General features: G+C 38.4%; 1 protein-coding gene across 2 annotated transcripts in view; it reads left to right on the forward strand.

Moving 5' to 3' along the window:
* Positions 1–13,615, forward strand: part of BICC1 (BicC family RNA binding protein 1) — an 89,167-nt gene that overhangs the window by 63,038 nt on the left and 12,514 nt on the right. For both annotated transcript variants that reach the window (XM_063406056.1, XM_063406057.1), the window contains exons 4-13: positions 3,804–3,883; positions 5,025–5,183; positions 6,137–6,190; positions 6,989–7,183; positions 8,095–8,346; positions 9,533–9,664; positions 10,558–10,744; positions 12,113–12,271; positions 12,643–12,839; positions 13,129–13,270. In XM_063406056.1, the coding sequence (XP_063262126.1) occupies positions 3,804–3,883; positions 5,025–5,183; positions 6,137–6,190; positions 6,989–7,183; positions 8,095–8,346; positions 9,533–9,664; positions 10,558–10,744; positions 12,113–12,271; positions 12,643–12,839; positions 13,129–13,270 (1,557 nt within the window). The remainder of the gene's footprint in view (positions 1–3,803; positions 3,884–5,024; positions 5,184–6,136; positions 6,191–6,988; positions 7,184–8,094; positions 8,347–9,532; positions 9,665–10,557; positions 10,745–12,112; positions 12,272–12,642; positions 12,840–13,128; positions 13,271–13,615) is intronic.

Below are 13,615 nucleotides of genomic sequence, written 5' to 3' on the forward strand. Positions count from 1 at the left end.
GTTTAGACACTGGGAGGAGAAGTGATTGTCCTGAGTTGTGTTGGAGAGAGGATAAGAATTCTTTTAAACTGGTGAGCCAACAGCACCAAGTGCCCAAGTGATGGATTTACTGTGTTATTCAATCAAGCTCCTTTGCATGTGCCCTTACTCCTGAGCATTTGCTCCATGCTTTCAGCCTTAATGTTGTTTTTCCATGGCAATAGCTTGAGCCTATTTCAAGATGCTTGGCTGTTACCAATCACCTACTTTGGTAAGGGAATATCCACTCCTAAAACTGTACACACAGTATTTCCTAAGTTATTTATGAGCATTAAATAAATGGTTTCAATTTAATTATCCTCTTTTCCATTTAATAGGAAGCCTTACTTGACATTTTTGCTTAATTCAGTTGTTTCATAGGTCTATATTTCATCTTGTTGTATAGCGATAATGTGTTTGCCCTTTCAGATGAGAACATACCAACTTCTATGTGTTAATTTGTTGGGTTTTGCTTTTTCTTTTTCTTTGTAACTTCTCACATAGATTAGTGTGATTTTGTTGGTACTTTTGGGGCAGACACTCTTATAACTTGTCCCTTAAAAATGCTGGGTCTCTTTTGTCTTTTTGTTTGAATGGCTCAAGTTCTGTAATACTCTTGGGCTATTCAGATCTTAATCAGCCACTCGTTAAGAATGACTGTCATCTGCCCTGGTGCTGCCCAGTTGTCTGGCTATTTTTAGAGTAGTGGCATTTTGGTATTTGTGTTACTTAACTTAAGGCTGTTTATCCTGTAAACAAGCTGGATGCATAGCTGTGATCTGAACTGCCCCAGACATTAAATGTAACACTCGAATTTCAGGAGAGGCCTACACAGTTAAATGGCTTCATTATTCGAAATATTTCTTGCCTGGCAGAGGCTGGTGTGGATGCATTTGCACTGGCACAAACCAAACGTACTTTTGCTTGGAGGAATTTTGTTTTGTTTACTGAAGTGTTACACACAATAGTAGCAATAAAAGCTGGAGGCTTGCTGGTATAGCTGGGGACAAAGACTGGGGAGGTGAAACGCTGCCAAAGTGTGGAGTGAGGAATTTGAGGATAGGAGCAATAAAAGACCACTTGAAGGCAGGAGTCTGGCAAAATAAAGGCTGTTGAGAAAAATTTCCAGCAGTGCCTGTTGTGTAACTTCAGCTTTCTATTCTATGTAAATATTCCTCCATTCTTGAGAGGTGGGGAAGAAGGCCTGTTAAAATTAATTCTTCTCTTTTCCATTCCTAAAGAAAAATATACTGTCCTTCAAAATTGATGGCAAAGATGGATTACTATAGAATGACTTTTCTAATAGTTTGCAGGACACTAATCATGTTGTTTCTTATGAGTTTCTCCAAATTCTTAATTGGTTCCCAAAATGATCTGTTTGTTGGTTGTTATTTGGGTGCCTGTGAGTTTTCCTGCAGATCACACATAGTTCCATGGGCTTTCAACTCATGCAAGACCAATTCAAGCACTTCAAAATCTTTTAGTTACAAGTTACTCTCTTCAGGCAAAATTTGATGAGGGTGTTGTATTGAAATAGAGTTTCACTGAAGGAAAGAGTGAGCAACTTCCAAAGAACAGATTTCTTTGACTTAAACTGACCTGCTTCATATCCATTTCCATCCACTGTGTCCTTGACAAGAAGTCAGGTAAGGAGAGGGTACTTATACCAATTTTGAAAGATTTGGTAGCATATTTTAGAATTGTCCCTGACATCAGTGGATTCTTCTTTGGCTTTCTTTTTAAACTGAGTAACTGAGCTTTTTTTTTTATTTTAAAATAACAAACAAGTGTAGAAATACAGGATGTTTGGCTGAAGCTGTCAGCATCAACAGAAAGAGGTGTCCAACTGAGATGAGAAATGGAGAAAATAGGTATTCGAAATTGTATTTTCACTCTTGAGTAAGCAAGTATTATGGGATGATAGCAATCTCCTTTGGTACTAATAGGATGCCAGGCTTGATTTCACATCATTTTCCTACATATAATCAAATGTGTATTTAAATATAATGTTTGCAAATACGTGAAAATCAACTCCACAGTGGTGCTGATGGTCTGGGCTTGTGTTTTTCCTGGTTGCATCTGAAGAGCCCTTGGAGCACTCACAGTGTGCTGGAATCTGCTTCTGGGAATTTCTGACTGCAACATCCACTTCAAATATCATTCACAGCTTAAATGCATTAGAACCACATGGCTTCCTGTCAACTTAAAAAAGAAAAGAAAATTTGCCCTTAAGACTATTTTGTTGGGTTTTTGTTTGACTTTGTTCCATTGTGAAAGGCTGAAGCAGCAGATTTTTGAAGCTTCTGTAGGTTCTGTGTGCGTACCATGTTTTTGTGACTATGGTTTTTCCATTTTAAAAAATAAAATATCTCCGTTTCTCAGAACTCAAAATGCAGCATTTTCTGGGCTTCAACTTGGCAGTGAAGCCTGTGTTCCTTCAGTGTTTGTGTATCCCCAGCTGAATGTGCTCAGGACTTCTCAGTGGTAAAGACTGGAGGCTTATTTTTACTGTTGGAATGAAAAGAGTATCCAGGCATGACTTAGAGTCTCAATTTTCAGTTGAATAGAGCAGGTTTACAGCCTAAAGTTGTATTATTTCACATTTCTTTAGTATAGATTTCAATCATTGAGATGATGGGAAAAGCAGATCTGTTGTGTTACAGCTGTTTTCTCCTGCCATTGGGAATATATTTATTTTTACATCCCCTAAGATGTATGTATTTGTCTAGCATAATGAATTACATTAATTCAAGAGTCAGAAGAGGGTTGAGAATTGTTTTTTAAGAACAGTCCATTGTATCATAGGAGAAAAAGGTACTGCAAAAGGGCAGAGGACTCAAGAAGAGGGGAAGAGGCATCACCTGCAATATCGTACCCTTGTTTCTAACAATTGGAAATGTGGGTGGGTGGCGTGTTGGGCATTTCTTTGTTTGTTTTAATTGAAGTTACATTTAATATTTTGACGGTGACTTTGCACTGTGGCACTTTGTGCTCCTGGACACCAGATGGTGCTGCTAAACTGGCTGATGTGTGATTTTCACACTTGGAGTAATTGTTACTTGATTTAGTTCCAGAGTTGGGTCTGTACTCTCTGTCCAGGTGTATATTATGGGATGCAGAACTGCGCCTGCTAGTTCAGCCCAACACCTCGTGTTGCTTAAGGGCAGTGGTCTGAAAATTATCATGCAAACCAAGTGGGCTGTAGAATCAATATTTTAGATCTCACTGGGCAAACCCCACTATCAGCTGGTGTTCATGCTGATTTATGGACTTGAACTTCAGCAATTTGTTTTAATAAAATGTCATTTAAGTGTCATTTGATAACTGCGACCACAAAACTTTGTAGAGACACTTTTAGTGCCAGGTTAACTGCAAAGGATATTTGTAGAGACTAATTAAGTCTACCAAAGTGATGATTAGGAGGGGTTTGAGTTTGGTGGGCTGCCAAAAAGCTTTGAGTTGTCTGCTGTTACTTTTTGAGAGGATATGGTGGCTTAGCTGTGTAATTGCATTACAGACAGTGTTTATGATACTGTGATATACATTTGGAATTTGATTTCTGTTTATTTTAAGTCAGTTCTCATGTTTAATAAATTCATCTGGTAATCCTAATTGTGGGGCTGAAGGGATGGAATAAGACATTTTGGTCTTCAGCTGAATCCCAAAGGCTGGTGGTACAGTTTATCGGTGGATTATAGATAATGGGCTCAAATTTATTCGAGCGGTGAGGAAATTTTTTATAGATATTTTACTGTATTTTTCTTACAAGTTTATTTCTTTTATAGATCCCCATATTAAAGTTTCTGGAAAAAAAGAGAACGTTAAAGAAGCAAAAGAGAAAATCATGTCTGTGTTGGACACAAAAGTAAGAAAGCTTTCTTAGAATGACACCTTAGCCCCTAATTTTGTGGTGACATTGATCTCTTTAATGGGCACATTTCAAGAGAAGGTATTTATGGACGATCTGAAGCTAAGTCTCCAGTAAATGCCTTGCAGATGTTGATATTGGTGTATACCCACACATTTAAACATTTTGCAAGAAAAATACTTGCTTGAAGCAGCTTTTCCAGATCTGGATTATATAGAAATAGTATTTCCAGCCATATGGCTAAAAGCATAAGTGATTTGTTCATTGGATTGGGGTTTTACTTCAGAATCTGAAATGCAGCTTCACTGCAAGCAATAGATTATTTAACCACTTCAGAGAACCTAACGTTTTGTTTCTGTTTGAAATTTGATTTTAGGAGCGTTTATGCTGTTTTATGTTGCTGAAACATTGGGATGAGAATTTCCAAAAGATGTAGATTTTGGCCAGGGGTCTCTTCTGTTCATCAGGCATTTTTTTCATTCTGCAGCAGCTCTTTTGGGGCAGTGTTAGGGCTCCTGTGTAGTTGTGTGGCACCTTCCTGGTTCCCTGAGCAGGTTGCCAAAAGGAACACTCAAGTGATAAGCACTGCTTTTTGAACAACTATTAACGATATTATTATGAGCTGTTAACAACAGAGCTTTTAAGAATAGCTGTAAGTAGTGTTTGTGTATTTTAAAAATTCACCTACCAAAAAAATATTGTTTAAGGAAGAAAAAAACACTATTTCTTGGTCCCATGGGTTCAATTTGCAAAGTCTTCATAATGTGACCCTTTCAGATCAAACAGGGGTGCCTGACTTCAACTGAAAGAACACTGAATTAAAAGAAATCAGAATAAATTGTAAAAGGACACTTAGGTCACAGTTGATGAAAGTTCAGGGGTGTTTCAAAAGCCTTAGTCATTTTCTGAATATGCATCTTTTGGGGTATTTATCTCCATGTTATTTCCTCACTGGAAAGACCAAATTAACATCCAAGTGATTCCTATTAAAAACATTGTCCATGAGTAGGAGTTAATAATAGCAAAAATACTTTAGAAATACAGCTTTGATGTCTTTCTTGAAGTTATATTATTCTTAAAAACTTAAATATTCAGGTTCTGCTGTGACCAAAATTAACTGTAAGTGCTTGATTTCCAGAGCAATCGGGTAACCTTGAAGATGGATGTTTCACATACAGAACATTCCCATGTGATAGGTAAAGGTGGCAATAACATTAAAAAAGTGATGGAGGAAACGGGATGCCATATCCATTTTCCAGACTCAAATAGGAACAATCAAGCAGAAAAAAGCAACCAAGTAAGTGTTGTTTAATACTGAGCTCTTCTGTGTTGTAATTCCTGACAGTGTAAAACATTTGTAAAATTCTCTCGTCAATATGGGTTTTTGGAGATGGTGTGTTCACGTTCAGGGAAATAGATTTTTGGTATTTACACTGTGTGGAAAGTACAGGGCTTCCTAAGTGAGCAAATCTTTAAAAACAGATGGAAACAATTTGTGATGGCTCATGAATCATTTTAATTTTTTTAAGCTAAAATTACTTTGCGCATACAGAAGTCAGCAACTTAGTGTGAATGGTAGAGAAGTGGTATGAAAAAATCTGCTTTTGTAATTTTTTTCCTATTCAACACAATGACTTATTCAGCATAATGATTTTTTTTTCTTTTTTTTCTTTTTTTTTTGTGCTTTTTGCTTATGGTGTAACTTAGTTGAAGACTAAACTTAGCAAATGGGCAGCAGAAATGAATGTCCTATTGTAAGAGTTCAGCTTCATTAGAATCAGTCATCGAGCCTGAATTGTACATCTTTTCTAGTGCTAATATTGGTGGAATGCTTACTTTCAAGTCTCTCATCCTTGTACTTAGAATTCCCACTGGTGCATCCTAATGGCTGCTGAGCAAAATGCAGTAATTGCAAAACATTCAAGAAAATCTACTGTTGTCTGAATATTAGCATTGAGCAAATGTATGCAGTAGTAATTCCATTATTTGACCTAAACCACTGTATTTTTTTGAGGTATCCTTTTTTTCTAGTTGCTTAAATATATGTGATCTAAAATGGTGGAACTTTTTTTTAATATTGGCTATAGTTCTCAGCCAGTGTTTAGAGAACAATTAGGATGTCAGCAGGTGTGAAATGTGTTGTTTTTTTCATAGATTTATTTTTTTAAGGAGAGCACAGCTATCTAGGTAACTTTTCCACGCCTCAGTTGAAAATATGCTCCAATATTTTTCATATTCTTGCTCTTGCAGGTGTCTATTGCAGGACAGCCAGCTGGAGTGGAGTCTGCAAGAGTCAGAATTCGGGTAATAATACTCTAGCTCAGTGTAGTGTCCCCTTAAAAACACCTGGCAGGGAAAAAATGGATGGTTTTGAGAACCCTAGGGTTGTGTGCCTCTGTCTGGTGACAGCAGAAACATGGGAACAAATGTCTCAAATCCATAATGAGAAATATGCCAAGGGAATTAGAACAGTGATTCACGTTCTGCCCGAATTTTTAACTGGCCCAAAGTGGGTCTTGAACATGAAGTCTACACTCTCAGCAAGATGTAAATGAATTCCAGACTGTGTAGAAAAATACATCTTAACTTACCCACCACAGATGGCCTGTGGAAGCTCAGGCATCCTGTGTGAATCTATGGCTTGGGAAAGGCAATTTCTGCTTCTCACATTTTAACCATTTTCATGTATAATTTGTGTAAATAATTCAGTGTCATTCTCCACTTGTAGCTATTTTCTTTTAGTTTCAACTCGTACGTATATTTTGGCATGGATAATGAAAAATCTAATAAATTACCAAAAACTTACTGCAATTTTTTAGCCAGACATGTCACACAACCTTATTCCAAATGCTCCCACTATTGTGGAGAAAAAAAAAATCAACCAAGCAAAACTCAAAAAAACCTCTGCAAAAAACCCACTCTAGTATCCCTGGAAAAAGAGGTGCCTTTTTCCAAGTGACAAAATATTTTTATCCCTGAATTGTGGGCAGAGGATTCTGTCAGCTAAATTATCATTGACCAGTACATAATGATTGAGGAATAAAATTGTTTTCGTTTGGTATGGATCTGGTTTTCAGTATCTCCCCTTCATCGTTCTTGCAGGAGCTGCTTCCATTGGTACTCATGTTTGAATTGCCTATTGCTGGAATTCTCCAACCCATCCCAGATCCCAATTCTCCGACCATTCAGCACGTGTGTCAGACGTACAACATTTCAGTCTCCTTCAAACAACGCTCTCGAATGTATGGTGCTACAGTCATTGTCAGAGGGTCACAGAACAACACCAGTGCCGTGAAGGTAGGCTCTGCTCTTAAGAAGGTTTTTGAATATCATATATTCATAATTCATATGTCTAAGATGGTATATATTGCCTCATCAGCATGTTATTGTATAATCGCTTGCAAACCCCGAGGGTTTGGATTTTTTCCTGTACTTATACAGGTGGAGTGTAAAAATGTATAGAAAATAGTTTTAAGGTTAAGATTTAGCATCGTTGGTGATAAGGTTTTAATCCAGTGCTCACGTCCTGCACACTTGCTCAGGTTTTCAGCAATTCTGGAATAGGTGCTGGTCTTACCCATCTTTCAATTCAAAAACAACACAAACAAAAGCCACCTGATACACCTCCCATCTCAAATTGTTCATGCTGGGCTCTTCTCAACACACACACAAATATATAACCTTGAAAGCTCAATGTCAACGAAACTGGGCTTGCGAATCCAGCGCTTGGAGATGTGAATTTGACAGCCAAGGCAAGGAACTGCCAGGAGCCTGTTCATCTCAATAAAGTAAAAAAGTCTTCTTGCTAGGAACTGGCAGTATGAGAGGTTGGTACGGTCCCAGATGGGTTTGTCTCAAGCCAGTGAGAACATCTGAGCCCAACACAGAGAGGCAAGTGTACCCACTCAGATAAATTTCTGTTGGCTTTCTGACTGCTTTTGTGGCCACAAAAGGTCTGTTGGGACCAAACCATGTGCCATTGTCTTACTGCCTGTTAGAGAGTGGCAATTAAATGCTGCATTTGGTCATAAAATGGGAGTAGTGGGCAGAGTTTAGTGCATTTGTTACCTTTAACAAATCAATCGTGCCTTTAAACCCAACAGCGTTTCCTTATCTTGCCCGGGGAGTGCATGACAAGAGAGGAGGCAGTGTGAGATGCCTGTTGTGTGCCTGTGAGCGCTGTTTCACTGGTTCCCCATTCCCCACAGGAAGGAACAGCCATGCTCCTGGAGCACCTGGCGGGGAGCCTGGCCTCTGCCATCCCTGTGAGCACGCAGCTCGACATCGCGGCGCAGCACCATCTCTTCATGATGGGCCGCAACGGCAGCAACATCAAACACATCATGCAGAGGACTGGTGCTCAGATCCACTTCCCTGACCCCAGTAACCCACAGAAGAAATCCACTGTCTACCTCCAGGGCACCATTGAGTCTGTCTGTCTTGCCAGGCAATATCTCATGGTAAATACTTCTGGTGAAACTTGCGTGAAAAAATTGTCAGATCACAGAAAATATGCTTGCTTTGTCTGTATTTACAAGTTACATGTAAATTAGCCTTAAAGAAGAAGGGTTGCTATTCATACTGCAAACAGCTGATTCAATTTTTGATTCAGTTTTTTTCAGGGTTTTGTCAGTGTTTGTAGTTATTGAAAATATCTGTAATGTGACTTGAAAAACAACCTTGGTAATATAAATGCAATGTAAGCCATTTAAATTTACAATAACAATATGCCTCTGAGCAGAGGCAGATTGCTGACATACTCTGTGGGTGCTGGGTGACAGGTTGTGTTTTATTTTGCCAACCTGCCTTTTCTGTGTTTGTCAGGTAAATAGGTTCCTTTTGAGGGAAAATGTCAGGATTTCCTTACTTCCCATATAGGCAAGTTTTCAATGAAATTGAAGCCATAGGAAATATTTACTTATTTTGATGTCTTACATTCTTTATAGTACCACAGCCACAACTCTGTAAGGTCTTTTCTGAAAATACCTCTGATGGTGAATATCATTATTTATAGAGATTTTTGGTATAGTGATCTTTGACCTTCACAGGAGCCTTTAGCCATGATTTTAGTACTAATGTATGTACACATTTTTAATATATATGAATATGGAGGGACAAAATGTGTGAGGACTGGACCATTCAGTTTTGGGGGGTTTTACTCTAAAGCTTCAGTATTTCAAATGTGTTACAGATGTTATCCATATCACTAGGAAATATTTACATAGCTGATCTGGAACGGGGAAGAGAAAGGTAAAAATTAAGACTTAGGCAATTGTGAATTAGAGGTTTTTTACAAGTGTGTTTCCTTATTTCATACAATTTAATGGGAGACTCTTAGTATGGGTGTCCTGCTATCATTTCCTGACAAGACTGTGCTGATTGAAATGTCAAATATTCAGTAAATCATTTCACCCTTGTGCTATCAAACTCTTTATTCAGAGCCCTGGGACAGGAAGATACATCTGTATTCTTGCACACAATGGCTTTCCCTAAAATTTCAGCCTTGCTATTGTTTCTGAACTTACAGAAATTTCTTTACATCATGATGTGTAAATGTTACAATGTCTATAGTTCAGTTTATTGCTACTATTTTTATGGGAAAATGGCCAGTTAAAGGGGTAAGAATTTTTGTGCCTTTCTTTTCAGGGTTGCCTTCCCCTCGTGCTCATGTTTGATATGAAGGAAGAAATTGAAGTAGAACCACAGTTTATAACACAGTTAATGGAGCAGTTAGATGTCTTCATAAGCATTAAGCCTAAGCCAAAACAGCCAAGCAAGGTTTGTGCATAGCTAATATTTTCCTTTTAGGCTGTCATGACAAAGTTTTAGAGCTCATGAGTTGCTGTGTGCTCTTCCCCTCTAATTTAACAGATCATAAACTTGTGAAAGCCATATATATTTTCTGCTTGAAATATCAGTTTAAATTACATTAAGGTGATTTGACTTTCCTTAAATGCTTAATAATAAGAAAATTAAGTTTCTTATAGCTTACATTGCTAAAGACAGTGGGAGGTGTTTATTGTAAAATATTTAGGCCAATATGGATTCTTGCAGTTACCTGTGTTGTATAAAATGCTAAAGCAGGCAAAAGTTCTAAAATTTTAAATGATCATTTCATTGTGTCTGTATGTGAGCTTCCATGTGTAGGGATATATAAAATCAGTACAAAGAAACGTCTTGCAGAAGATGTACAAGAGGCAATGGGGTTTTGTAAGTTAATTTTCCAAAAACTTAATTACTTATTCTCAGACAGCCCTGAATTTAATAGGTACATTTAGTATGAACAACTGGGGTTTTGACCACTTCAAGGTATAAAGCTCAGGTGAAAGAGAAGATAAGATATTAATTATTAATTCAGTTATCTAGCTCTTGAGGTGCTTAACATTTGGTCTACCAAGTAGCACCAAGGTACAATAGTAATTCATTTTCTTACAGAGGTCTTCCATCTTTCTCATTGCAAATCGTTACAAAATCCCTCATCTTACTCTCCTGAACTTCAGACCCCTGAACTTAAATAGTGGCTAATGGATGTTAGCTCATTCTCTCTCACACTGCTGTGGTTGTGGTAGCCATACAGGGGGATGAAGAAGAATTATCTGTGCTGCAGATCTGCATTATGGAGAAATGTTACTCACTGGTTTTCCTGGTTTTGTTGTTTTCTTTCCCTGCAGTCTGTGATTGTAAAAAGTGTTGAACGAAATGCCTTAAATATGTACGAGGCACGGAAATGTCTCTTGGGACTCGAAAGCAGCGGAGTCACCATAGTCTCAAATCCCTCCACTGTCTCATGCCCCGTTGGGCTGTCTTGTCCTGGTTTGGATATTTTGTCCTCAGCAGGGCTAGGACTCACTGGGCTTGGTATGCATTCATTATATTTATATTTTCATTAATATAGTTCTGTTTTAAACTGAATTCACTTGTACTAGAAAGAAAGACCAGATGTGTGTTTTGCACAAGAAGTTGTGTTAAAGCATCAGAGAATTGCAACAGCCTTTGGCCTCTCAAGGGCTTGTTGTTATAAAACTTCTCCAAGGCTTTTGTAATCGGGTGTGGGACTCACCCCTGTAGGAAAATCTCTGGAAGTGCACAAACCACTCAGCTGAAAGGGAGGGAAATGCAGGTGAGACAGGGCATGGGTTTTACAGCTTCCTTGGCTGTGTGAGGTCTGTCCTGAATTTGGGTGGGTACTTGAGCCTGGCAACAGTACTGGGAAAGGTCACATAGTAAACACCACATTTCAGGTGGGTATCTCACTGTGAGGGAGGGAGGGATCCATGTGCTTCTAGTTTAGGCCTTAGCAGTTGGAAATTAAGGACAAAAATGAGTAAACTCCTTATCCTGATTTTATAGAAGCAGCTCACAGTCCAGACTGAAATTACCATTTTATTTTCAAGCTCTGAAAATACCTTTGTATCAGAAATGTATACAGCTAGAAAAACCAAGTAGTCCCAGAAGAATCTAGTGACAAATCTTGACATGGGTTCTAGAAACCAGGTCCTCATGTAACCAGCATTGTCCCCTGTGACCTGCCATGCAGGAGTGTGTGTAGTTCTCACATGCTTCCCTGGGGTTATCCAAGAGAAAGTGTTTGTGCTATTTTGATTGTGCTTTTTAATGCTTCTGTGACTTGTTCTTGTCACGCTGCACTTTGAGGGTTTGGGGATTTTACCTTCTCAACGTGTAGTGCTGAACTGCTTTGGGAATGCTTTGGGAGCTATCAATGCATTTGGGGGATGATTGTATTGAAGCCTGTATTGAAGGTGCAAAAAGAAATTGAATAGTTGTTGATATGCAAGTAGTGGTTGATTCACAGGAGCTACTGTGTGAAATGAAGGTGAGGTGGTGCAGTACAGCTGCTTCCTTGTCTCTGTGATGCTGCTTTGAAACAAACCCCATCAGAATCAACAGGGGGGATACAAGAGGATGCTGGGGCTGGGAAGCAGCCAGTGCAGACTCTGTTATGACAGGAGTTAGGTTCCAGAAGAAGGATATAAAAGATGCTCCAATTCTTCTTGGATATATGATACCTAGTTTAAGAACAAGAATTCCTAATGTGCTTGTAATGTACACCAAATGAACAGCGGGTTTAATGTGAAAATTGGTTTGTGAAATACAGGCTGGTGCAAATGAGCAGGGCATTGGTTTGTTCCTTTTCAACTGGTACTTTTGTGAAAAATGTTTTCCTGTAAGTCTAAACTAAATATTCGCTTGCATAATTTTTTGCAGGCCTTTTAGGTCCGACAGCCCTGTCAGTCAACACCTCAACTGCTCCAAACTCTCTGTTGAATGCCCTTAATAGCTCTGTGAGCCCTTTGCAGAGTCCAAGTTCAGGCACGCCCAGTCCCACGTTGTGGGCAACATCTCTTGCTAACACAAACACCACAGGTCAGTAAAAGTTTAATGTGACTTAAATCATCTGTGCAACATCAAGTCAATAGAATTGCAGTTGACAAGTTGAGATAAATTAATTCTTTGGAACCTCAATTCCTACATTTACCTTAGCACGGATGAATAAATATGCAACTTTAAGGTTATAACTTAATATATGATGTGCTATCACAGGCAGTGTTTTCATCTGTTTTATGTAGAAAACAAAGTTAACCTACCCAGATAAAGCATTATTGTTTTGGCAGGCAATTCTAATGGAAACTTCTTAGTAATGTATCACAGCTATATAAAGGTTTAGATAAAGTAATGTAATGCCTGAGGAAGTTAAATGAAACACTTAATCAGAACATAACCAAGTTTTGTTACAGGTTTTTCTGCTATCCCACACCTAATGATACCATCTACTGCCCAAGCAACCTTAACTAGTATTCTGCTGTCTGGAGTGCCTAATTATGGTCAGAACACTCCATCTCCACCACCAGGCTTGACTCCTGTTGAAGTCCATGTTAATGGCATGCAATCAGAAAGCAAAAAAGGTTCACCTTCTTTAAATGGTCACGTAAAGGTAAGTGATACTGTGCTGGGGAATCTGATTTCTTGTACTAGATCTCTACTAAGAAAAGCTGAAAGAGAAAACCTGCTATATTAATAGATTTATAAAGCTTCTAAGTTTAAAAATACACAGCAGTGGTTTTGAATATTACTTAAAGATTGAGAAATCAAGCATTCAGACATATTGTTCTGCTGTACCAGGAAGGAATTTCTCTTTTTCATGCACAGATAGAAAGGGGAAATTGTTTCAATATTTCCTTAAGCATAAAAATCACTTCAGTGATTTGTGACAATCTTTTCAGGCCTCAAATATCAAGTATGCTGCACTGTCTGCCACATCACTGGGAGAAAATGTGTTGAGCACAAACCACAGTGATGGAGTAAGGCAAAAAAGTGCTCATGGTGCCTCAGAACAAGTAGCTGCCAAGGCAAATAGTGAAGAAGGTGAGACTTTGACATTGCATTCCTTTGTCTGGTAGTGTTTGTACATTCTGTGTACAGTTCACGATACAAAAATGTAACAATATTCTCTCCGAATTGGTGTTGCAACCATGTTTAAGGAAAATATTTCTGGGTGTCCCAGAGTCATTGTCAAGGGAAGTAAATAGAACCTGTAGTAACTGAGCTGTACTGTTGATAGAAACACCTTAAATCAACAAAGATCTACTTGCAACATTTTACTTATTCCCTAGGATCAGAGGGAAGATAACCCATGAGGATTTTAGTAATTTTTACAGCACCTTAACTAAACTCTGCCTGTTTAAATGGTGTTTTATTTTTGCTTTTTAG

Source organism: Prinia subflava, chromosome 9 (assembly GCF_021018805.1).
Source record: "Prinia subflava isolate CZ2003 ecotype Zambia chromosome 9, Cam_Psub_1.2, whole genome shotgun sequence".
NCBI lineage: Eukaryota > Metazoa > Chordata > Aves > Passeriformes > Cisticolidae > Prinia > Prinia subflava.